This window comes from Dromaius novaehollandiae, chromosome 17 (assembly GCF_036370855.1).
Source record: "Dromaius novaehollandiae isolate bDroNov1 chromosome 17, bDroNov1.hap1, whole genome shotgun sequence".
NCBI classification, from domain to species: domain Eukaryota; kingdom Metazoa; phylum Chordata; class Aves; order Casuariiformes; family Dromaiidae; genus Dromaius; species Dromaius novaehollandiae.
In genome coordinates this window covers 12,049,956-12,073,475 of record NC_088114.1, presented here as the reverse complement: position 1 = coordinate 12,073,475, position 23,520 = coordinate 12,049,956, and the positions used below count along the sequence as shown (strand labels likewise).

At 57.5% G+C, this 23,520-nt stretch overlaps 1 protein-coding gene across 1 annotated transcript; it reads right to left on the bottom strand.

The window, feature by feature from the left end:
- Positions 1-3,075: 3,075 nt before the first annotated feature.
- On the bottom strand, positions 3,076-23,358 carry LRRC75B (leucine rich repeat containing 75B). The gene is made up of 4 exons (XM_026119126.2): positions 22,890-23,358; positions 18,844-18,972; positions 15,015-15,127; positions 3,076-4,687 (listed from the first exon to the last, which is right to left on the bottom strand). Exons 1-4 carry the CDS (start codon positions 23,157-23,159, stop codon positions 4,165-4,167), a joined length of 1,035 nt encoding a protein of 344 aa, XP_025974911.2. The 5' UTR covers positions 23,160-23,358; the 3' UTR covers positions 3,076-4,164.
- Positions 23,359-23,520: the final 162 nt, after the last annotated feature.

The window sequence follows — 23,520 nt, the reverse complement described above, 5'->3', positions numbered from 1 at the left end:
TTAACCAGAGCCACAGAAGTGCAGGTTGCTTCTGGTGGCCTCTCTGCCAAGGACCTTGCTGCCCGGAGCGTGCTGCGGTCATTGCCCCGTGCTTCGTGTTCAGAGGCCAGGGCAAAACAACGGCTGGAGGAGCGAGGAAGGGGGTGTCCGGTCGGGGAGGGAGGGAGCGAGTGGGTTTCTGTTTGAGCACCGGCAAAGGACACTGCTCAGCGTCCCCAGGTTCGTGCAGCTCCGCGGCTGGCTCTGCTGGGGCTGGCTGCTGCCCGCCTGCCTCTGCGCCGAGCCCCGGATCAGCACCGAGCCCCGGCCGACGGCGCCCGCGGCTGCGCCGCTGTGGGCGGCTGCGCTTGGGGCCCCGGAGCCGGCGGCGGTGGCTCTGCTCCGCCGGGTAGGAAACTGCCCGCGGGGAGCGGGGAGCGGGGCGGGAAGCTGCCCTCAGCGCGGGCTGGAGAAGGGGGGGGGGTGTCCCGTGCACGGGGCGCTGCGTTTGCACGTGGGAAAAGCGACCAGGCAACCCCGTGGTGGAGGAGGTTTTCTGGGGCCGTTTAATAAGGTCTGAGAAAAGGAGGCCGGTGCAAAGTGGCAGGACTGCAGCAAGCGGCCTCTCCTCCCAGAAGGCTTCTTCTGAAGGGTGCTCAAGCCTCTCTCCGTGACCTGTCCTGAGACCGAGCACTGGAGGGGGCCGGGGTGGGGAAGGGGCTGTGACGACACCCTGCAGCTGCATCTTGCAGGGCAGGCCCCAGCAGGGCCACGGGGGCCTGAAGGGCGTTACGGCTGCTCCCCAGGCACACAGACGACGCTGGTCCCTCCCGGATGTCAACGGGGAGCCCCGTGTCAGCAGCCCCCCCGTTAGTCCTCTTCGGGAGCCCTGAGCTTGCTCATTCTGGGGAGGAAGTGCTCGTTTGGGTTGTGCCATCTGCTCTGCTTTGTGAGCCTGGCTTTTATGAAGACAGCTTCATCCTGATTTGGGGCTGCTCCCTGGGTGCATGTCCGTACGGGGGCGGGGGCACTTCCCAGCTCCTGGGCTGCATGTGCACAGTCTCCTGCCCCCGGGAAGAGGCTGCGCTCCCGCAGGTCGCTCCGCCGGTCAGTGCCGCGGGAGCCTGCAGGGAACGGCCGGCTGTGCGGTGACAGTTTGTTCCAGCCCAGTTGCAGCCCATCAGCGTTTATCCGAGGGGGGTGGCAGTTTCCTAGTTTCCCATCCAAAACGATTTGCATTCGCACGTATTTATTAACAGCCAGTTCTCCGTGGGGAGGTTTCCGTGGCAGAGCAGCCAAGCGCGTGCGAAGGAAGAAACACGGATCTCACAGCTGCTCCGCTGAACCAGCTTGTCTCAAGTCGCGTTTTTCCTCCAACTCCCAGAGCCGCCGACCGGCAGCGAGGCCTCGCGAGTGATTAGCAGAGGTCGCACGCGGGGCCGGGTGCCGGGGCTCCGTCCTGCCGGGGAGCACAGCTTGGGCCCCAAGCAGGTCTCTCAGTGGGGCTGGAGAGGGGCTGAGCCGGGGGCCCTGCAGGGAGGAGCTGATCCCCGGCGGGCCGCGCGCTGGGGCCGTGCCTTGCTTCCGCGGGGGCCGCCGCGACGGGAAGGCTGCGAAGGTGCCTCGACGCCGAGCCGTAGCGAGACAGTGCCCTGGCTCCCTCGTGCTGTATGTACCACTGACTCACCAGGCAGCTCCAAGCCTTCCCTGAAATGCTTCATGCCTCGGTTTTCTTCTTGGCACAAACAGCGCTGCTCTGCTTAGACTGTAAGAGTTTAGGCAGATCCTGCTGACATTTGAAATGCTTTTGGTTTTTGCTGGGAGGTATTTTTGAAGGAAAAGCAGAAAAAGGAAAAAGAATAACCCTCTCTTCCTCGGCAGGGAGAGGAAATGGATGCCACACCGAGAGGGCAAAAGTGAGCGGTGCTGCGATCCCTGGAAGCCGGCACAGCCCTGCCCTCGGCGATGGGAACGGCCGCTCGAGGAGCTCTCTGTGCTCTGCCTTTCGCCAAACAGCCTCGTGTTCCCCGAATGCCGGCTTTGCCATAGGAGCCACTCCACTCATCCAGATGCACCTGAAGGGCTAGAAGTTGTTTTTGGGTGAGAGCTGTGGAGGGAGCACGTGCTGCCTTCCCGCTCCGGGAAGTGCCGGGGACTGGCTGCCTTCACACCCCCGGTTCCCCATCCGCCGGCTGTCCAGGGCCTTTCCTCTCCCACCTCCACTGGGATGTGGGCAGCCCTTGCTGTATTTGCTTTATCGTGTTGTATTTTCCACTCTTCTTGGCCAACAGGACAGTCTTTACAACGCTTTTGCTCATAAATTAACAACATTAAGGTTATGAGGTCCTGCTCCAGTGGCAAAGCATCCAGCGACCACAGTGGGAACAGGACATGGTCCAGCAGTCGCAATGACAGATCGCAATACTCGTCGTAATGTCTCTAAATGCAGCTTTCCTCCGCAGGGGACTGGGCCTATCTGGGGTCTTTGGAGGCTGATCAAAGATACTGATACCTTCCAGTGCCCTCACACTCTTGGTCCAAAGGGGATAAATCACTTGATAACTATCACTGATTTTCCTCTTGTAGCACCTTGTGAGATCAGCACAGAGCACAAAAGATGCATGTGTTTCACGCGGACTTGTGTGGTTTAGCATTTGAGACTTTCTTATATGTGTTGAGACCCCTCAGAGAGAATCAGCAGAGAAAGGCAAAGTTACCATCATTAGTTTAGGAGAAGGGAGGTTTATATATTGTTTTAATGCATTGGACATCTTCAGCTTCTTTCAGAAAACATTCCTGCAGGGACAGATAATCAAGAGGACTTGACTGATCAGTGAAAGTCTGATCAGTGTATGTGGATCAGCACTTTGCAACGTTAAGATCCTAGCCCGGTTCAGGGCCTCAGCCTACCACAAACCCACGTAGATCCTTCATTTTGCTAAGAGAAATGAACCGCTCCCACCGATGCGGGAGGCACCCGCCCGTCCCCTCCTGCCCTGCTCAGGTGCTGCGGGAGGACTCTGGGGCGACGCTACTGCAGCAACAGGGCTGCTGGCTGCATCTGTGAACAACCCAGAAACTCAGACTCTGCAGCGCTTCATGATCATCTCCAAGGGAACTGTTTATTTTGTTTACATACAGCATGGACGATGTGGAAAACACTCGAAATATTGCATCACTGGTTTGGTCTCTGGACAACACTGGAAATGGTGATGCAACTGCTCACATCATGTCTGTATTACGAGGTATGCAACAGGCCAGTGAGGAGCTGGTCCAAAGCTTCGCGCTTTAGTTTGGGAAGTGCCCACCACTGGCACGTTCTCTGCTTGCTCCTCTAGTTCCACAGTTATGGACTTGGCTGCCAGCTTGTCCTCAATTTCACTTGGAGCTTGGCTTTTTAGTATAAAAGCACAGTTTTTGAAACCAATCCCGTTAAGCCACAAGACTGTTCCCTCCCCTCTCCTCCCATCCCCCATGCTCCCACCAACACATACCTCCTTCCCCTCCCTCCCACCCCGGTCACACAGCAAATTTCCTGATACTGCAGTTCCAAGCCATGTGTCCGCCCCAGCCTATGCAATCCAATGGTCTCTGACCAGGTCCCTTTGTTCAGACGTTAATACAAAACACACAATAGGAGAAAACAAAACAAAAGGAGCCAGACACAAGAGGGAGACACACTGCCGGGCTCCGGCTCCAGCCTCTGAGCCCTTTAACTAAGCGCCACAGCAGCGAGGCTCTTGGGGTACCTCCCTTCACACTCACGGCTGCAGGTCCCAAAGTGTCCCAGGTGCATAGGAAAAGGAAGAAATGAAGTAATCTACAAGCCTGTTTCTGTTTAGGTTTCTCCCCCATCCCTTTCCCTCAACCCAATGGCTGCTGGAGGATATTCTTGACTCCGTCAGGTCTTTCCCCATCTTCCAGTGAGACCCTGCCTGGGGACCAGGTTCGCCGTAAGTCACTGGTTCCTCTCTGCAACGTGGGCGATGGGTTTGGCAGCAAAGGGAGGGAGCGGAGCAGTGAGGGGACGACAGGCTTTCGTCTCACAGCAAGTTGGGGGGAGATGCCAGGGAAGGCGAGAGAAGCGCCAAAGGAAGCCGGTGAAGCTGGCCCTCTGCTTGGAGTTTGCACTCCAGATTTCTCCTCCGTGCGGCTTCAGCGTGCCGGCGCCGGCCTGTTGCCCAGTCACCTCTCACAGCCCTGCTGGGGGAAAGCCCGTGGCGGGGTGCTCTCCCTGCCCTCGTCCTCTGGCTGGGTGTCCTCGTGCCCGGCGGAGAGCTCCGGGTCGCAGTCGAGCGCCTCGTAGATGGTGGGCAGCGTGGTCTGCTGGCTGAGGCGCTTGCGCAGGCCCACGAGCAAGGGCTGCGGCATGGAGGAGACGTCCACGTTGTTACCGAGGTCAACCCAGGCCAGGCAAGGGAACTTGTTCATGTCCTTCATGACGTCAGTCAGCTCCTTCATGGTCGCCCGCGTCAGTCGGTTGCCGTTGAGGGAAAGGTGGGTGAGCTTGGGCAGTGCCCAGAGGAAGGGCAGCAGCAGGCGCACCATGTCATCGTTGAGCTCGGTGAAGCTCAGGTCCATGGAGGTGAGGTGGTCTCCGTTGTTCTGCAGGTAGTAAGCCATGCGGTGGACATCCCGCATGGTCAGGGGGATCCCCGACAAATCCATGGAGTCTTGGCTCACTTTCTTCTGCAGGCTGGTCTTCAGGCTAACGTTGGGGAAGGGGAGAGAGAGATTGTTACGGGCGCATACTGGGGGCCGGAGAGAGTTCATGAAGAACATGGGTGAGGAAGTGAAGGCTGGATGGAGTTTGTTTAGGGAAAGCAGAAGGTTTGCACCATGCCTCTGGGCAGACTGTGTCCCGGGGCTTTCCTGTATGTTCTCAGCATTCGTACAAAAACTTTGCAAGAACTGGCTAAAGCTGTGATGCTGAAGTGTCTTCCACTAGCGCGTTTCAAAGCGTTTGTCTGTGTGTGCATGCACGGACACTCATGCATGAACAGCAGAAATAACCAAGGTAAGCAAACTTCCAAAGTGCACTGGTCTGCACTGCGCAGCGGCTGCTGGCTACTGTCTCTCCAGGTGAATGCTAGGGTCTGTCCTCAAGAGACGTCTGCTCTAGGGCTGCTGCAGAGGACAGCAGTGTTATAAGGCTGAGAAATGGATATTTTCTCAGGAAAACAATCTGTGAACATAGATAAGCTGCACTCCAAGAGTGGATTTACTGCATGTCCCCTGAAGAGCTTTGCCCAGTGCCCCTTAGCAAGCGAGCAGCACCTGCAGCTGCTTGTTTTGGTCTCCATGGTCAGCAGATCCCCTGGATCTGCTGCAGCTGTGGGGAGGTGAGGAGGGCATAAAGGTGCTCAGGGGGCTCTAGAGCAGTGGGTTCAGCTGTGGCTTTTGCTGTGTTCAGAGCTGTCTGCTGGCAAGTGGAGGGAGGAGGAGGAGGAGGAAGAGGAAGAGGAGGAGGAGGAGGAGGAAGAGGAAGAAGGTAGGTTGGTTGGTTGGTTGGTTGGTTGTAGGGCCATGCTATGGGGCTGTTGGATTTGCCAAGGGAGGGGGCTGCAGAGCTGTGAGGTGGGCTGGGGGTTCTGTGAGTGCTGTGGGGCTGCGGGAGGTGGGCTACAGGGCTGAGAGCTGGTGTAACATGTGAGAGCCTGACTTCTTAATGGAAGTGGCACTAGTTTTGCTGCCCTTCCAGGCACACCTAACTTCAAGGGTGGGGGTGCCCTATCAGGATCCCCACTAGCGTTGTCAGTCCTGGGCTCAGTGGGTCTCTGAGTGCCTGGCTGAGTGTGGGAGGAGGGAGGGCTGAGAAGTGGCCACCGGTCTGAGGGCTCCCTGCTTCTTCCACCTGGCTCTCCCTCCCTAGCGTCCTGCGTGCCAACAGTGCAGCCGATCCCTGCGAATGACGGGTTAGTGGGGGCACATGATTTCCCAGAGAAGGCTGTGGCGGCCGGTGCTCCCGCGGCAGGTGAGGGTGCCCTGGCTGGCCCTGGTGTTCCCAGGCATCGGTGGGTGCTGCAGCCCTTCACAGGCAGGTTTGATGCTGGTGTACCTGTGGCTGCACTGGTGCGTGGACTGGAAATGCCCTTGTGGTGTGGCCTGCCCTGCCCTGTCCTTCTCCAGCCCTGAAGTTCCTGCTCCGGGTTTAGCAGGACTTTGCTGGGCTCCTTCTAACATGCCAGTGTGCATCCCGTGGGAACCCGCTGTGCCAGGCTGAGGCTGCCTCTGGAAACGTGGATTTGAGCTGAGTGGTCATGGCTGAGAACAACTGCGTGGAATAACTTCTTATATGAACTCTTACGTGTTTGGATTTAAAGACTTGGAAGAGCCTTATGTATTGCTTACCAAACGTCTAGGTTCTGCATGACCCAGACCGCGGGGGAGAGGGGGCAGTGCTTGCCTCGAGAGACTAACAGCAGAGACTGATGTGCTGGGGAGCTCCTGGCAGCCTGCAAACCTGCGTCCTGCAGGCCCTTCTCCTGGGATTGGTACCTGATACCTCTCCAAAATCAGGGCCTGGGCACAGCTGGTGACAGGCGTGTGAAGAATCCCTCAGCTGCGTTGCTTGTCGCAGCAGCGCGTGCTCGGCGCCGCTATAGCCGTGGGTGCTGCGGATGGGCGTGCGGCGGGTGGGCACCGGGCTAACCGCCCTTTCCCAGGAGAGCCCAGGCTGTCCGATCACAGCCCAGGCTGCCTGGAGGCCCTGCTCTTACAGCGCAGCCGGAAAAACAGGGGCACTTGCTTGTGCAGCCTGTCACCAAGCACTAGCAGTGGTGTAGCACAATCTGCCACGAAGGAGGGTTCAGCCTGTGCAAGACCTTGCTGGGGGCAAACCCCAAAGCTAGAGTGGTCTCGGGCATCCCCTGACACAACATGATCCCTCTGGCTGTGCTGGGTGTTTTATCTGGGCGTTTGATATCGGGGTGCCTGTGGCTCCAGGAGAACCAAGCATGAGATGTATGGTGGAGATTGTACTCATATTGGGCAGGTTAAGCAGGGAGAAACGAATATTCGGTGTAAGCCTAGCTGCATGGGGAAAATCTTCCCCTGTATCTGGTAGGCTGTGCAGAAAAAGGCTGGTACGAGAGATGAGACAGAGGTCTTCTCTGGTTTGTACTGGTTTAGATCGAGACTTTGGGACAGAGAATACAGTATAAGGGAGGGGAGAAACAAGCCCGTAAGTATTTCAGACTCTATTTGGTGCAAACTAAAGCCATGGCTGTCAGAAAGTCTCTTCCCCGGTGCTGCGGACCCACGGCAGACCCCGGAGGGGAGGCGGAAAGGGGGTGCAATCGGCAGGACCTGCAGGTGCCCCTCCTTCCCCTGCCTCTGCAAAAGCAGCTTTCTTAAAAGGGGGGAGTGTGGCCCCGGGCCCCTCTTTTGGGCGACTTGGCTCCGAGCATGGGCAGGGACAAGCGAGGGGACCCGCCGGAAGGACGGGAGGGACGTGCTCATGCCTCCCCGCCCGTCAAGCCTCCCCTGCCGCCGCCGGTTCTGCGGAGACTGCAGTAATAAGTCACAGCTGGTGCTCTGACCGGAGCAGGTACCTTCTGCTGCTCTCCCCAGCAACAAGCCAATACCCCAAGGAAGCCTTAATCAAGCAGACAAATTATCTTCCCGTAATTGATTCTCCAGACTGGGCTGGCTGGAGGTACTTAAGCCTTTCTGCCTCCTGGGCTGTGCCAGGGCCCTCCCCTGCTTTGCTGCCTTGTTTCTTCTTGCCTTGCCGTGGCAGACAAAGCCCCCGGGACCGCGGCCAGGCCCCCAGCTTGCCGGCAAGCGGTGAAGTGTGGGGCTGGCGCTCAGACGCCCCGGGGGGCTCCGAGCCCTGGCAGCTCTGCTCCTTCCCTGGGAAGGGGCACCGGCTGCCTGGCTGCTCCTTCCCTTCCACTGCTTTAGAGATAAATATATAATAGATATATCTACTGTTAGATAAGGGACAGAGGGAGATGTGGGCAGATGCTTTATTCTGAATTATCTGGCATTTGGTATTTTTGGAGCTCTGCTGAGTTCTGCTCCCCTCAAGGGAAAAACCCCAAGCTTATGCAGCAGCTGAGACAATGCCAGGTTTATTCGCAGGGAAATGGGTCATCTATTATCCCTGAATTTCTGCAAGTAAAATAGGCTTAAAGATTGCTTCAGCTGAAGAAGCGTGTGTGTGACAAAACAGCTACTTAGCGACACGGCTTTCAATGCCCGTGGGACTCGTGGGCAGAGGGCTGCGAAGCAGCAGGGGCTGCATTAACCCGGTGCTCTGCAGCTGGTGCTGCGTCTGGATTTGTAGTGGTGGGGGATTGCATCTAACAAGGATCCGGACCCTGGATGCAGGGAAGTGGGTGGTATTTGTATTCTCTGCAGCAAGCTTAGATGGGAAGAAGCCCAGCTCTGCTAGGTACACCTTGTTTCTCTTGCCTGGAAGTAGTTGTTCCTTGCATCGTTCCCAGCTCCCTCCAGCTCAGGGTCTGGCCCTTCTCCCACTGACCTGGGGAACCTGCCTCCCCCTCCTTGTCGCCAGTCATCCCTTCCCGAGGTGCCAGCTCTGCCTCTCGGCTGGCGTTAGCCTGTGGTTTCCAGGCTGCACCATGAACCTGCTGCATGAGACCTGCCCAGGACCAGCGTAGGGGTCTGAGGGACCTGCTGGGGGTTGGAAGAAGGCTGTCTCCCCCCTCAATTGGAAACACGGGCCAGCAAGGAGATGGAAACCACCCTGCCTGCACTGAGCACATGGGAAAATGCAAAATGAGCCTCAGTTCATCTGTGTCCATTGTGCCTCTCTTGGCTTTGCTCTCAGATAAAAATCTTCCTCTCCCTGCACAGGGCTCAGTCACTGTTCCTGCCTCCTGGGATCTCGGCTAATGCAGGAGACTTCAGAGCTGTCTCTAGATGAAAGAATTAAGAGACCTGAAATTAATCCTGACTTCCAAAAACTGCTGGTTTTGTCTCTGAGAACTGTCTCGGGGTTTGGCTCTCTTCTAGGTGCATCTTTGAGTCTGTGAAGCTGAAGGCTCAGCGTATTTCTATCGGCATGCAAACTCCCTCCCCTTTCAATTTCTTGCTTATCAGCTAAAACCTTTGGCTGCAGAGAAGGGCTGTAACAGCTCCTGGCTGTTGCCCTGGTGCCTGGCTGCTCTTGTTGGCTTTGTGGGGCTTAGAGGAGCTTGTTCAGCCCAAGGGTGCTGGGGCTCCTGCAGATCCAGACTCTGCCTCATCTCTGCACCATGGAGAGATGGCTGGGAAGAGATGCAACATCCATCAGCTGGAAATTCAGTAATGAGGGATGACCATTACCCCTGTCTGTCCTTCTGGAGAATTACCAGCTTTCTCTCTCTCATTTTTATGTTAATTTGTCTCCCAAATGTAATTTTTTCCCTATATTTCCCTATGCCACGGCTTCCCACCACTGCACCCCTTCTTTGTTAACAGGGACTGCCAGTAATGGCTAATTAGCTGCAAATCAGGAATTTCTTGGCTGCTTCTCCTTGTGCAGAGCCCAGTGACAGGTGTGTCTGGGCGGCTCTTCTGCTTCCAGCAGCGATTTAGGGGACAGGCTGTGGGGTTTAAACTGCCTGCTTAGCATAATCTGCTTCCTTTGCTTCCCTGCAGCACAGGGAGCTGCTCTGCAGGGCTGGTCTTCAGCTGCTCCCAGTGAGACAAGAAAAAGGAAAGAGAAGCCTCAAAAGCAATGATCTAGGGTAACCCAGGCTGGGCTCTTCTGAGCTGAGCCCTGCACCTCTGCAAAATGAAGGCAGTGCTGAACAGGCCACTTGCATGAGAAGTCCCTGGCAAGCACATCTCTGTCCTGGTGCCCAAGCTCTTCTGATCCACCACGGGGGATCCCTCACTGTGGGGAGAAGAGGGTGCAAAGGTGGCCTTTCTCCTACCACCCTCCCTCAGTGACAGGGTGGGACACAAGTGTCTAGTGTCTATAGGTGACGATGCAGCCGAGCACCCCTCTTCCTCTCAGCTCTGCTCTGCCTGTGGCTGGGAACCCATGCATTTCCCCTCATCACTAGGGCCTTCCCCATGAAAGCAGGGAATAACATCACCTCCCTCACTGTAAAGGTTGCCCATCAGCCAACATTCTTATCAGAGCTTCAGCTGTAAGTCACGAAGGTGCAAGGTCTCTGCTGATTCCTCTGAACCATCACCTGCCACTCAGCTTGAATAATCTCATTCATTGCCCATCTTTCTGCCTAAAGGTCCTGCTTCTCCTGCCCATCAGCGTTGGACTTTTCCTTCTGATGTTTGACAGGGTAGTGTCAAGTAGCCTGTTGGCTCTTTCCACCACCCCCAGCTGCCTTTCCCGATGGAGCCTCCTCTTGATGCTCAGGAAAGCTGCCTCATGGGTGGTGTTTGGGCCTTTCTGTCCTGTAAGATGCAGAGACAGTTTCTGCCTCTCCCCACAATTTCTTCACCAGTTGATGTTTCTGTGAGCAGCAGCAGCTTTAAAAACATCATGTGGGGCAGTTCCTACGCTCCCATCTACTCTGCTACTATGTGGCTTTAGCTAACTGACTGCTATTCTCTGACTTGGTTTCCCCATCTCTAAAGCAGGAATGATGGTGGCTCTTTACTGTGTTGCACGAGGGCGACGTGAAGCTCTAGTTAATATTCTGGTGCCACATGAAGGCTAAGATCCAATCTGCCAGAGCTGTCATCCCTGGCCCTGAGGGATGTTTTGGGGGTGGGGGAGACCTGAAGCCCTTCAGAGCTGTTTCCCTGCAGTGTTCTAGACACATATGCTTTCTTTGCATTTTTAAAGTGCACCTAATGCTGCAATGTCTGGACAGTGCCCATCAATAACTGAGAAATGGAGCAATGAGCCCAGAAGGGACACTTGGTTCTCCATCCAGCTCTGGATTAGCCAAGATGTTTCAAAATGAAACTCATTCAGGCAGATGAGCAGAGTAAAACCACAGCCAGACTTGTGAAAAGGAAAGCCCAGGTCTATGGAGTTTGGGAGTTACTTAACCCTGTGCACAGAGTCAACCTTTGTTCTCCCAGAGCCTGTTACTGTGTGAAAAAGCTTGGGGTTTTTTTTCTGCACCAGCAACACCCTGCTTCTAAAGATCACTCTGATCGTGTTTGCTGCCTGCATGTTTTACGGATCTAGATTTGCTCCTTTGCACTCAAGACAGGAGGTGCCGAAGCAGCCAGCTCTGGGGACGATGTAAATGCAGCATGCATAAGGTTCTCCAGCACGGCTTTGCCAAGACAGCTCGGTTGTAATCTGCAGCCTCTTGATTACATTACTAGGCTGTGATCCAGCTCTCCAAACAAAGGCTGCCTTCACCTGCACACCCTTCTCCCACAGCACTCTGAAGCTCAATCGAGCGTGGCTTTGCCCTGGAAAAACAAAACACCCTCTTGGTCCAGCCCTGTTCTGGAGGCAGATGGTGGCACTTGCATGAGAACACGTTTCTTCAGCACTGCTGAACTGAGGAAGGCTCAAGACCTCTGAAAACAACACTTAATAACATCCCCAAATTCTGCATCTGTCAGAATGCCGCAGAAGCGGCATCGGTAACCTGAAAAGCCACGGTTTGCAGGGAGAAGCATTTCTTAACTCATTCCTCTTTACACTGCAACCATCAATTTAACAAGAAAGAGAAACTGGGGTTATACAACATGCTAGGATGTATTATGCTCACTTAGGATGAGTGATGTGTGGAGGCTGTAAAACACCCTGTTACAGCAGAAAGCCCATTAGGATACAAGGGACAGCTGAACTGGACTGTCTTGCAGTTGTGCAGTAAAGCTGTGCTTGTCCCTGGTGAGGAAATTTTTATCCCCCAGCTTTTGAGCTTTTCATTTAAAAACCACAGTAAATCCCCAAAGAGTCTGACTTTCCTGGTCGCACAGGCAGGCTCAGCTGCAAGGTGGTGCAGGCTGCTGGCTGGAAGTTGCAGACCTGCGAGGGGTTTTAGCAGGAGAGGAGAGCTGAAGCCCTTGCTTCAGTGTGGCAGACCTGGCCAAGCGTCACCTGGGCAGCTGGAGCAGGTCTCTGGGGGGGATGCTGCTACCCCTTGCTTGCACGGCTGGTGTCCAGAGCCTGCTAGCAGGGATGCAGGGAAGGAATTGCCACACAGCATCACCTGTGACTGCTTAATCAGGGAGAGAAACCAGACAACCTGGACTAGATATCTCATGCCTGCTTCAGCTGCTGCTGCTGCTTTGGGTCCCCTGTGCTGCAATAATCTTTCTCCTTCCACGTTTCTCTGCTCTGGCCTGGGGCACTCAGCTGGTTACAGCATGTGGTCTGGTGGCAGCCTGCAGCGCCCCGATCCCTCTCCCAGACTTGGGGCTGCGTGCCGTATTACCGTTATTTCGGCTGGCAGCTCTCTAGAGGACCAACTCTGCAGAGGAGGCACTGAATGGCAAGCGGCAAACCACTGCGTCCTTTCCCTGTAATGGCAGCTATAACCCTGGCTCGGATATATCGGTGTTTAAGGTGGGAGCTCTGGCTTTGCTGGGGAGCAGGTTTGGGTTAAGAAGGTCCAGAAGGACCTATCGATGCATATCAGAAAGCTCTCACATGCCTTAGATGATGGAGATGCTTTGCTAAACTTGATCTAACTGAATATTTGGTTTGGGCTCTATGGTATGAATAACATATGACTGTTTCTGCTTGGTGGAAAGTCTGATCTAGCCTTGAGAGAGCTGTATAATTCCAGCTGTCCTGGCACTGCTGGGTATCTGAACAGGAGGGCTCTAAGAAACATCTTTTTTTTTAAAGAAACTACTTTGTCGGTTCCTGGGTGGCTCAGGGTTGGACTTGCTGGGCATTATAGGGTCCCCTGAGCGGGGATGGGGACGTGACTGTAGTTTGTTTCTGAACCACTGGTTTGAGACCGGGGGTCTGTGCTGGGGGAAACACCTCATGCACGAACCAGCTGTAATATTACAGGTCCTTTCTGTTCCCATCTCCCATTACATTTGGGCTGTTATGGAGATGTAATTAAAACCTGGCAGATGCTCTGAGCTCTCCCCATGGTTGGGCTTGCTAATTATCCGACATGCTTTCTGACACGCTGCCAGAAAGTGGAAATGGCATTTCGGGAGGGAACGAGGGGGTCCTGCATCAGCTCCATCAGAGCCAGAAACCACAGACCAGGAGACAGCAAAAGTGAGAGGAGAATTTGGTTCCTGACTGTGGTCTCCACACCCCAGTTCCTCCCAGCTGTCCCAAATCCATGCTAGAAGGTAGAAATACCTGCAAAAGTATTGCCACTACACCTGTGTTCTGCAGGGGCGGGGGGGCACAAGCCAAGGGCACAGCTTCACAGATCATAGTAAAATGCTCCCATTAGCAGGAGGGGGAGATTTCAGATCAGGTAAAAACATCCTGGCTGGGCAAAATTAGGCCCTGCTGTCCCCAACTGAAGCTGTTATTTCTTGCCCTCGTGATGCTGGCACCATCCCTTTTCTTGCAGTGGTCTCAGGTGCCAACTCTGCAGGTGCCTTTTGCTGCAAACCAGTTCTCTCCAGTTTTAAAAGAAGAAGCAGTGCTGTTTAATATTTAATCAAAATTATTTTGTCTTATATAACGCCTTGCAGCTGGGTCGGGCTGCCAGGCAGGGCTGCCTGCTTCAGCCCTACTTTTCCCTCTGTCGCGCACTGCCTTGCTGCCATCCAAGCTTGCGCTTGCAGATGTTCTTGCACCCAGCTGACACTTTGGGCCTGAACCCCCCAAAGCGGGGCTTGGGCTGGGGTCCTTCCTCTGGCCTCAGACCTGCTCTCTGCATAGCTGGGAAGCAATGAGTTGCAGGCAGTTCTCAGCCCTCCCTGGGCCGTGCAATGGGAGGGAGCCCCTCCAGGCTGACCCTTCCCAGTTGGGTCCAGCTGGAGGAGGAGAGGTCTGTCCTGCTTGCAGAGGGGATCATGGGGGCTGTGCGTTGTGTTGGGCAGAGGCAGGGAGGGATTTTTTCATGCTTGGAAAACCAGAACCAGGCTGGGATTCAGCAAGAGGGAGCCTGGGGAAGGAACAGAGATGGCCACCATGTCGGGCTCTGCAACGATCCCTGCCTTCAGCACTTCTTTTACCTTTAAGCCTCTTTAGGCTTCAAAAGCCTTGGGAAGGGATGGAGATAAGGTCAGACCTGCACTCTGCATCCTGCAGCGTAGGATCCCCCAGGGAATATGCCACATGGCTGAGTGGGTCTGGAAAAGCACTCGGTCAGCACTGGTCCCTTGGTCTTGCTGGGGCCAAACATCTTGCCCAGGTCACTGGTGCTGTGCTGGGGAGCGGGGCCAGCTCGCTGGCCACCTGCGGAGGTGCCACGGGTGCAAACCGGCACTAACGGCCCTGCCCGGAGAGCTGGTGGAGATGGGTACCTTAAACATCACAGGGTGCTCAGGTCTGGTGGCACAGGGGGGCTACAGGTGCGAGAGGTGTATGGCCTCAAAATCATAGTATCGCCAAAATATTGGGGTTTTATCCCTTAAGACACTCCGGGGATCTGTCTCCGAGTCAGAGCGAGGAGCTACGCTGGCAGTGCCAATTCCCGCAAGGAGTTTTGGGCTGCGGCACTTGCATCAAAGACCGAGAGCTTTGGCAATGCCCCAGGCCGTTCCCAGAGTGCTGCAGATTTTGCCTTTCTTCTTCCGCCCCCGAGGTCGTTGCTGTGGAGCTGATGGGGCTGAAAGGGGCTCCTCACTTCTCACCCCTCCCGCGTTTCCCTCCACGCCGGTGATGGGCGCTGCGGGCGCAGGCTGTGCGAGAGGAGGGGGCTCAAAGGCAGAAGCGGGTGTTGCTCCTTACCCGGCTAGGAGCCAGCGGGTGTCATGGGGGCCTAAGCACGGGCATCTGACTGCATAGGTGGTAACGGAGGCCTGCAGCCAGCCAGCGGCCCATGCCACCTCTCCTGGCGGTCCCTCCCGATGGGGCCACCGGAGATGCTCCCGGGCAGGCGGGGGAGCGAGGACCCGCCGGGGCTGCCGGCTTCGGCCCCGCTCCTGCCACCCGCGAGCCCTCCCGGGGTGGGGGGTCGTCCGCCCCGCCGCGCTCCCCGTCCGCGCCGGCCGCTTACCACGCTTGGGACTTCCTGCGGGGCAGGCCGTGCCTGTGCCACTTGGAGTGGGGCGTGAGGTGGTAGATGAGCTGCCGGCAGATCCTGTCCGAGGACTTCCAGGGGTCGTATTCCTGAAAGCAAAGGGATGGCTCAGCTGCGGGGCGGGAGGCAAGGCGGGGAGAGGGACGGTAGCAGAGCAGAGGGGAACACGTGTGAGGGAGGAGATGGGGGAAAATAGGCTGGAAGCGGAGTGGTGAGGAGGCCTGAGGTGCCTCCACGAGATGCAGCCTCCCCTCCCAGGCCTGTGGGAGCACCCGTCCCCGGCTGCTTGTGCCTGATGCTGAAGACAAATTACTGGGCAGTGAGAAAATCCTGTTTCCAAGTCACTGCGTGGATTGCTGCCCTACCTGGGACCCGCCACACCATACAGCAGCCCTCAGGCCACAGAAACAACATCTGCTACTTGCTGCGCGTGTAGTTAAGAATATAAATGTTCAGGCTTTGCTGGTTAGGCAGCCCTGCAAGAGAGGGCAACCACCACGCTTCAGTGACAGACAGAGCCACGTGAAAAAGTGGTGGCCTGCCACGGCACCAGCCTGAGAGGGCAAACACCGACCTGGGCTGCAGGGGAACCCCTCCGCGTTGGCAAGGAGCAGTCCCTCGGACTTGGCGAGACCCCAGTCTGCTGCAGAACCAAGCCCCGGGTGGATGGAGTGGGAGTCGGTGATAAGCGTTGAAGGCCCGGGAGAAATTGGCTTGGGCCCTGTTCCCCAGCCTTTTCGATGCCTCGCCTTTTTAGGGCCTTTTTGTTGGAAAACCCCCAAACTGTCAAGCAGTATTCTTAGGTGTGAAATCTCTTTCATGACTCAAAGGGAATTTTCTCCAAAAATATCCTTTTCTGTGAGCATTAATAATGGGGGAATGAGGAAGGGAGAGAAGGCTTTAGCAGAGGAACCATGAAGATGACCACTTTGGCAACCCCAAAGTGGGGAAAAAATATTCAACCCTTCATTTCCAGCAGCAGGCCCTGGCTGCCAGAGCCCCAAAATATCTTCATTTTTCCATGAAAACCTGAAATAATGGAAAGGGAAAGTATTTTCCCACTTTTTTGTCTTTTTTTCTTGGGAGTACGGTTTCAGGCTGGGGCGTAGGGCTGCCTGCGCCGGGGCAGGGGGAAGGCAGGGGATGCGGCACCCGACGTTTGCAGGTGCTGCCTGTGCGCGGTCGGCTGATGAAGAGGGAAAACTAGGAACGATTCCTCCTCCTCCCGCCCACCCGTCTGGGCGCAGAGGCATCCGCGTGCGATGGGGAAGTTCTGGGACCGCGTGGGGCGGGGAGCCAGGCAGGGCGCTGGCCGGTGAGCACCGCATCCCCTGGTAGCGGGCACTGATGCTGCGGGCCGATTTCCGACCGGGCAGGGAAGGAAGCAGGCGGCAGGGCGCGTGCACGTGAGGGGTGCCTGTCGGGAGGCACAGTAAACGGGATCTCCCTGCGTTCCCGCCGTGTTGGTTGCTGCAACGCCACCAGCTCAGCTTTTGGCACCTTGCTCGGGAATGGTCTATGCTGGGAAATCCCGGAGCGATGCTCATTGTGCTACGGGGCTCTGCTGAATTTCCATCAATTACCTTGGCGCCACGCTTCCCAAACTCTGACTTCGTATCAGCTTTGGACTGATCATCCTTTCCTCCGCCGTGGAAAGCTCGGCGGCCGGCATCCCTCCCCGTCCCGAGGTGCTGCGGCCGGGAGAGGTGCCCCGGTGCAGCCCCGCTCGCCCGGCAGCAGTGCCCGGCACTGGCCCCCAGCGCTGCTGCTGCTGCTGGGGGAGCTGGGGCAGGAGAGCCGGGAGGTCCCCGTGCTTCACCCCGTCTCCTCGCCTCCCCTTCTGCTCCTGGAGGCTCCAGCTAGGGCTTGGGAGCTTCCCAGCGCCCCCAGTTCCCTCCTGCCCCTGCAGTAACTCAGCAGGAAAAGGGGGCACCGAGGAGCTGCTGCTTTCCCGGGTTGACTTTTGTCTGCGTTCCTGCCTCCGCGGCCTTGCAGCGGCCGCAAGCAGGGATTTCTGCCCCCATCGTGTTTCCAAAATGCTGACAGGCACCTGCATTCCCGCGCCTCAGCCCTCCAGCCGTGCTGCGACGTGTGCAATTAGGGATGTGATAGGTAAAAGCACAGCAAAGCTGTCGGGGCGAATGTTAACTTATCCCTCACTGCGAGCGGTAAAGTGACGCGCTGCGGCTTCCCAGGCAGGCGCCGAACGGGCCGCGCTCCCCGGGGCTGCGCCGGGGCGCTGAGCGCCAAGCGGGGAGGGATCCCAGCCGCGGTGCTCGGCCGAGCAGCCCCAATCCCTGCCGCGATTCCCCGGGAATCGACCTGCCCTGGTGCTGGCACGGCTGGACGCAGCGCCCTGCTGTCACCGGCAACAGCAAACCTTCCCCAGCGGAGGCACGTGCACGCGAGCTGGCGCGATGCTCTGCAAGCATTGGCTGGTGCACAGCTGAGGAGTATCCTCCTGTTCCTTCCCGCGTCCTCACCCATTTAACTTCCGCTGCCGGACTGGGAGCTGCACGCTCCTGCCTGCCTGTCCTGCAGCGACCTGCCGGGCGCCCAGCGCGGGTGGGAGCGGGGCCGTGGCCTGCTGATGCATGTGGTGCGAAGGGTGCTGGAGCTGTGAGATGCCGAGTCTCCTCAGCCCCTGAGCTAAACTCAGGTTGGCTCTGAGGGGCTGCTGAGGTGTTCAACATCTTCCTCAGAAACTGGGAAAAACGTGTCTGTATGATGGCATATGTATGTCCAGTGCATATAGGCACGTGCATCTATAAGACATGAAAATCGAGGAGGGGGTGTATGCAGATGTGTAAAACCATAGTAAGCTCTCTGCTGGGCAGCTGGGACTGGAGTAGGGTGAGGTCCCCCCACGCCACCTCCCCTGGAGGGCATCTTACAGCGTGAGGTTGGGGGTGGCCTGGGTAAAGTCACCTGGGACAGCTAAGGGGTCAAGTGAACCGCGGTTAAGAGGTACCTCTGTTGCAACCACCCCTCTCCCCCTTTTCAGATGCTTATAACCTTTGTCCAAAAATTACCTTTGAAAAAAAGATGTTTTAGGCTCTACTGCAGCCCAAAGCTGATGATTAAACTTTGGTTTAATGTAGTTTGGCTGTTGAGACCTGCTGGCTACTTGTTTGTCACCAGAGAGACTCGGGGAAAGCAGAGCAAAGTTAGAGACTCCACTCGTTTGCACCAGGCATTCGCATGCTCCCCGTGGTGCTGCTGATCACTGAGGGGTGTGTGCTCGATATCTCTCTGAGCAAACAAATCCACTCCGTCACCCTCCTACCGCAAACACGAGCCTTGCCGAGGCTGTTGGACGAATGGATGTCATGGCCGCACTGCAAATCCAAGTGTTTGTGGTGGCAAAGGTAGCACAAGCAGGTGCCAGTACTGCTGTGGGACTGGTGTGCGGGATGTAGCAGGGGACGGAGGAGTGAGCCCAGGGGATGGCTTGGTACAGACGGACCAGCTGCTTTGCGCTTCTGGAGCATAGCCACGAACGTGGCCCCACACCTGATCCCCCCTCACCATGTGTTTTTATCTGGCATGCACCTTGTGGGCAAGCTTACTAGTGGCATGAAAAGTAAATTCCTGATTTCTGTGCATGTATAACCCTCCCCACCTTTCTGATGTAGTTTTAACTGATTTCTACCAAAATATGCCCAACAACATATATACTGCCGCACCGAGGGCACACGCCAGCTGGTTCTGGGGGATGGGAAAGCACCACCCAATGCCAACCCCCCCAACAGAGCTCGCTGTGCATCAGCGCCATGTCACAGCAGGTCCACGGAGCTAAGGTCACCTTTTTGGGACACTGCAGGTCTCTAGCCAGGCTCATCAGCAAGTCGTGGGAGATGGGATCCACCAAGTTAAGGAAGGTTGCATTTTTGTAGAGCACTTCATTGAGGAATGTTCCTTCCAGTCCCAGGTCCTACGAGAAAAACACAGGCAGTCAGATACACAGGCTTCCTTGGAGCTACAACCAGGTGATATTTCAAAAAGGGACAGTAAAAATCCCCCAAGGTGCCACCTGGTTACTCAGTACAGGAAAGTACCCAAGAAAGGTGAAGCAGCTGTGTCGGATCCAGCATGGCAGTGATGGAGGATGTGGACAGCTGGAGAGCTGAAAGAAGTGGGCAGAGTTAAGCTGAGCTAGACACAAGGGGACCAACTGCCTTGTTTCCATTCAGCATGGGAAGGTGAGAGCAGTAACATATCAGTCCAGCTGAATTCTCTAGCGAGAACTAGCTCCAGAGAAACTCACAGCTTTGCCAGCCCCCTTTTGCAAATCTGAAGAAGGAGCCAGGCAGGAGGACAGGCGCTCAGTCCTGCTCCATCTCGATGCTCCTCCAACCTCAGCTCTTCTGGAAGAACCAAACCCTTCTGCAGGTACTCAGACCTCACTGCCATCCTCCCTGGTGGTGGCTAGCTGCCCAAAAGCCCAGCCCACCAGCGTGAGTCTAGCTGGGCTTTGAAGTTCTCAGGAATTGCTAAGCATAGGCAGTATTGTCTTTTAATGGTAAATCCATAAGTAGCCCTTGCGTGGAACTGCCACTCGTGGAGAGTCTTCCTCCCATCTCCTCCCACAGCGTGAGCTGGGTGAAGGTCTGTGGTGGATGCAACCTCACTGCATGGACCGGGGTACAGAGTTTGCTGGGAGAGCCCTCAGCATCCTTGGGAACAAAAAGCATCCCCAGGGGCTGGATGGATGAAGATGCCAGGAACTAACCCATTTTTGCTAAGAGGAAAGCTGAAATCTGATGCAAGACACACAGTTGTTGCAATAAGGAGGTACCACAGAGCTGTGAAAAAAACTGAGCAGAAAAATGGGATCCTGGTGGGGAAATCACAGGCACTTGCACGAAAATACCCTGTGGGCAGAAATACAGAACAAGAGAGCTCCCTAACAGGAGCGGTGCTGGGTTTCATTCAGTTGACAAAGGAGGGCTCAGCTGAGGGACAAAACAAGTCTTCGGCCCGTTCCGTGTGCTGCTGCCAGGAGAAATGAATAAGCGAATGGGCACCCCATATGTTCGCGCTCTCCGCTGGATGTGCGCTTCAGGCACCACCCAGAGGAAGATGCACTGAGAGCTCCTAAAAAAGAAGAGCTGGGCACACACGCACGCACGTCGCCAGCAGGGATGGAGCCAGAGCTGGCAGAGGTGCAGGACCTTAGCCCTGAGCAGCATCGCAGCCATTGCTGTGCCCCTCTCCCCGCCCTGGGTATGCTCGGATCAAGCAGAGCGCAATACCAAGGAGTCTCTGGCTGCAGATCTGATGCAGAAAGGAAGAACAAATCAAATGCTTTACAGCCCCACCGCTGTGCATACACAAGTGACAGCCACCAGCAACCCAGGGACCCAAGCGGTGGCTCAGTCCTGAAGGACAGGCAGCCCCAGCCACGGCTGGCTGCGGGCCAGCAGCGTACCAGGGCAGCGCGCCAGCGTCTGCCTTAGCCGAAAGGCTTCGGGGAAGCGGAGCCTCCTACGCCGAGTGTAACATGCGCGGATGAAGAGAGCTGCCAAAAGGATGGCATGGCTGGGCATGCAGCGCTGGATGTCAGAGCTGTAACGAAATGCTGCCAGTTGGAGCTATACCATTAAGATGAATCTGCTTTCCCATTGCAAATCCTGCCTGTGAGGGTTTTATAAATAACATAGCTGTAAATATTAATTTCATGTTGGTAGTCCACAAATCCTCAGCCCGGAGGCATGTTCTTGTTCATCTTTCTTTGTCTCTCTTTCTTATTCCTACTCTCTTTCATCTTTTCTTGGAAAATGTGCTGTCTGCAGGGCGGCCGCAGCTCGCAGAGGGCAGAGTACTGCGGGTCTGGCCAGTTCAGCTGGCTTCGTGCTGTTATCCGAGAAAGGACAGTGGGCCAGCGCCCCAGCAAAGGGAAATCAGGTTGGACCGGACCTTTTGCTGGTCTAACACCTTTGCTGAGCGATGCCCAGCCAGAGAGGCTGGTCTGGGCTTTGCGGGCGGGTGTTTCCGAGGCCGGCGAGGTGCTGGCTGTGCAGCTGTCGGAGCGCAGATGTGCAAGGCAAGCCGTGGAGCGTGTGCCTGCCGGGCCAGGCTCCATCCGCCGCCCGCCCCGTCTCGCGCGCTGCCTTCGAGTGCGCGCCCGCGCTTTCCAGCCGCTCTCAGTGTGCAATGCCCTGAAGCGCTGGGATCTTGCCCCCCCGTTTAGCGGCTCAGCCTGATGCTGGCCGGCTTGCTGCCCCTAATTACATCCTGCTGATGTCTGAGAGCAACCCCCGGCCCCGTGGGGCCTGCAGCGGTCAAAACCCGCTGGTGGATGGGACCTCAGCCTGCCGGGCCGGAGGACGAGGGGGCTGGCTGCCTCGCGGCGGGGGGGGGCTCTGCTCCCCGCAGCCATGTCCCGGCTGCCTGCGCTGGCCCGGTCACGCGGGAGGTTGCGATTCTGGCCCCGCGCGTGCTCTGCTGTCCCCGGGGCGTTTGCGCCCAGGCTCAGTGACGAGGTACGGCGTGAAACGGTCCTCGCTGTCCGCTGGATTAACACGGCGTCTCTCTTGTTGCAGGCAGACGGGGGGGCCCCGCTTGGGCCGCGGAGAGCCGGGACTTCTGCGAGCCCCGCCGCGCAGGTAAGGGCACGCCGGGCCGGGCCGAGGGCTGGAGCGAGCTGGGGACCAGGGAATTCAGTAAACAGGGAAAAAGCCTGATCCTGGTGCCCAATAAAGCTCCCCTCAGACAAGTGAGGGGGGACCATAACGCTGTGCGGGTTAGGTGACCCAGCCTGGCCCATCGGCTGGGGGCAGGCGCTGAAGGTGTCTGTGCGCGGGGCAGACGGGGGGGAGCCGGGCGCCCAGCTGATCCTAAAGGGAGCTGGCAGGCTGCATGGAAAGGAGGGCTCAGGAATGACCCTCGCTCCAGATGGCCCCGTGACTCAGCATCCAAACCCCAGTGGCTCACACACGGACCTCCTGCAGACCTCGAGGTCTCCGAGGGATTTCGGGGCTTCGGTCTCAAGAAGAGATGCTGAGCACTATAGAAAATGACATTTTGTAGTTCTGGCCTCTGGCAAATCCTAGAAAAGTCTGTTCTTGTCACATCACCGCAACCGTGAAGTGAGCGGATGCCTCTCTTTCTTCACTAGTGTCTCGTAACAGTGCCTTTCTAAAACCCTCTCTGAAATCTTATCCAACCTGGGTCTGCCGTGCACTCCACATGTGCCGGCTTCTGCCGAGGGACTGTCTGTCTGTCGGTGTGAGGAGATGGGTGTCTGCGGTGCTGGTAACGCTCCCCGTGGGAACTCCACGGCCGTGGACCAGGAAAGTAGAGGGAAGTAGACCATTATCTAACGAGAGCAACGTGGTCAGCTACGGATTGTGGTTTATGTCCCGAGTCAGAGGGAGGATTTGTCGCCCGTGCTATTGATTGCAAAGTTGCCGGCAGTTTGCCTGGGAGGGGACGGTGGCAGTGGGAGGTGGAGGAGGTGGCTCTGTTCCAGCGGCAGGGCTCTGTCCTCAGCATCGGTTTGGCACCACGCTGTCTGCGCACGGGCTTCTCCCTCCCTGAATGGCGGCAGACAGAAACCAGCTCCCACTGGTACACGGACCCCTTTTCCGCTCCTCTTGGACTCGGCTGTCCCCGAGGGCCCCCCCAGGCCCATTTCGGGTGCTCCCGAAGACCCAGCTGGGGCAGCCCGGCGGGGTGGGGGCAAGGGGATGGCGTGGGGGCGCCGGTCCTGAGCATCCCCAGGGCTGCGCGGAGGGGGAGAGCCGAGGCTCAGAGCCCCCTTCCCCCGGGCCGGGCGCGTCGCCCCCCGCGGGCGCACGGAGCCGAGAGCCGCCGCCCCCCCCCGCGCCCCCCCGGCCCCGCCGTTACCTTCCTGAGCAGGCGGAGGATGTGCACGGCGTGGTCCCGCTTGTGCTCGCGCAGCGTGGCCTGGATCTCCCGCAGCCACCCCACCCGCCGCACGTAGGGCGCCGGCGAGCTCTTCCGCAGCGCCCCGGGCAGCTTCTGCGGGTGCAGCAGCAGCGAGGAGAGCTGGAAGTCGCCGCGGCCGCCCGGCAGCCTGGCGCCCGGCCGGGCACAGGGCTCCTCGGCGACGCCCTCCTCCTCCAGGCTGCTCGGCCGGCTCAGCCGCGAGCCCATGGCCGCGCCCCGGCTCCGCTCCCGCTCCGGCCCCGGCTCCCGCGCCGGCTCCGCTCCGCGCCGGCTCCCGCGCCGCCCGTGCCCGGCCAAGCGACGCCGCCGCGGTGTCGAGTCCGCCGGGATCCCTGCCCCGCCGGTGCCGGCAGCCCCCGCTGCCTCCTCTCCTGCAGGCGCCTCCTCCTCCTCCTCCTCCTCCTCCCCCCCCCCGCGCCGGGGATCCCTGGCGGCGGCGGCTCCCCCCGGACCCGCCCGCGGCTGCCGGGAGACAAAGGGCTGCGGCGCCGGGGAGCCTTTCCCCGGGCAAACGGAGCGCTGCGGAGGGGTGTCGGGATTAAGGGTGCTCCAGAGGCAGCAGCTGCCC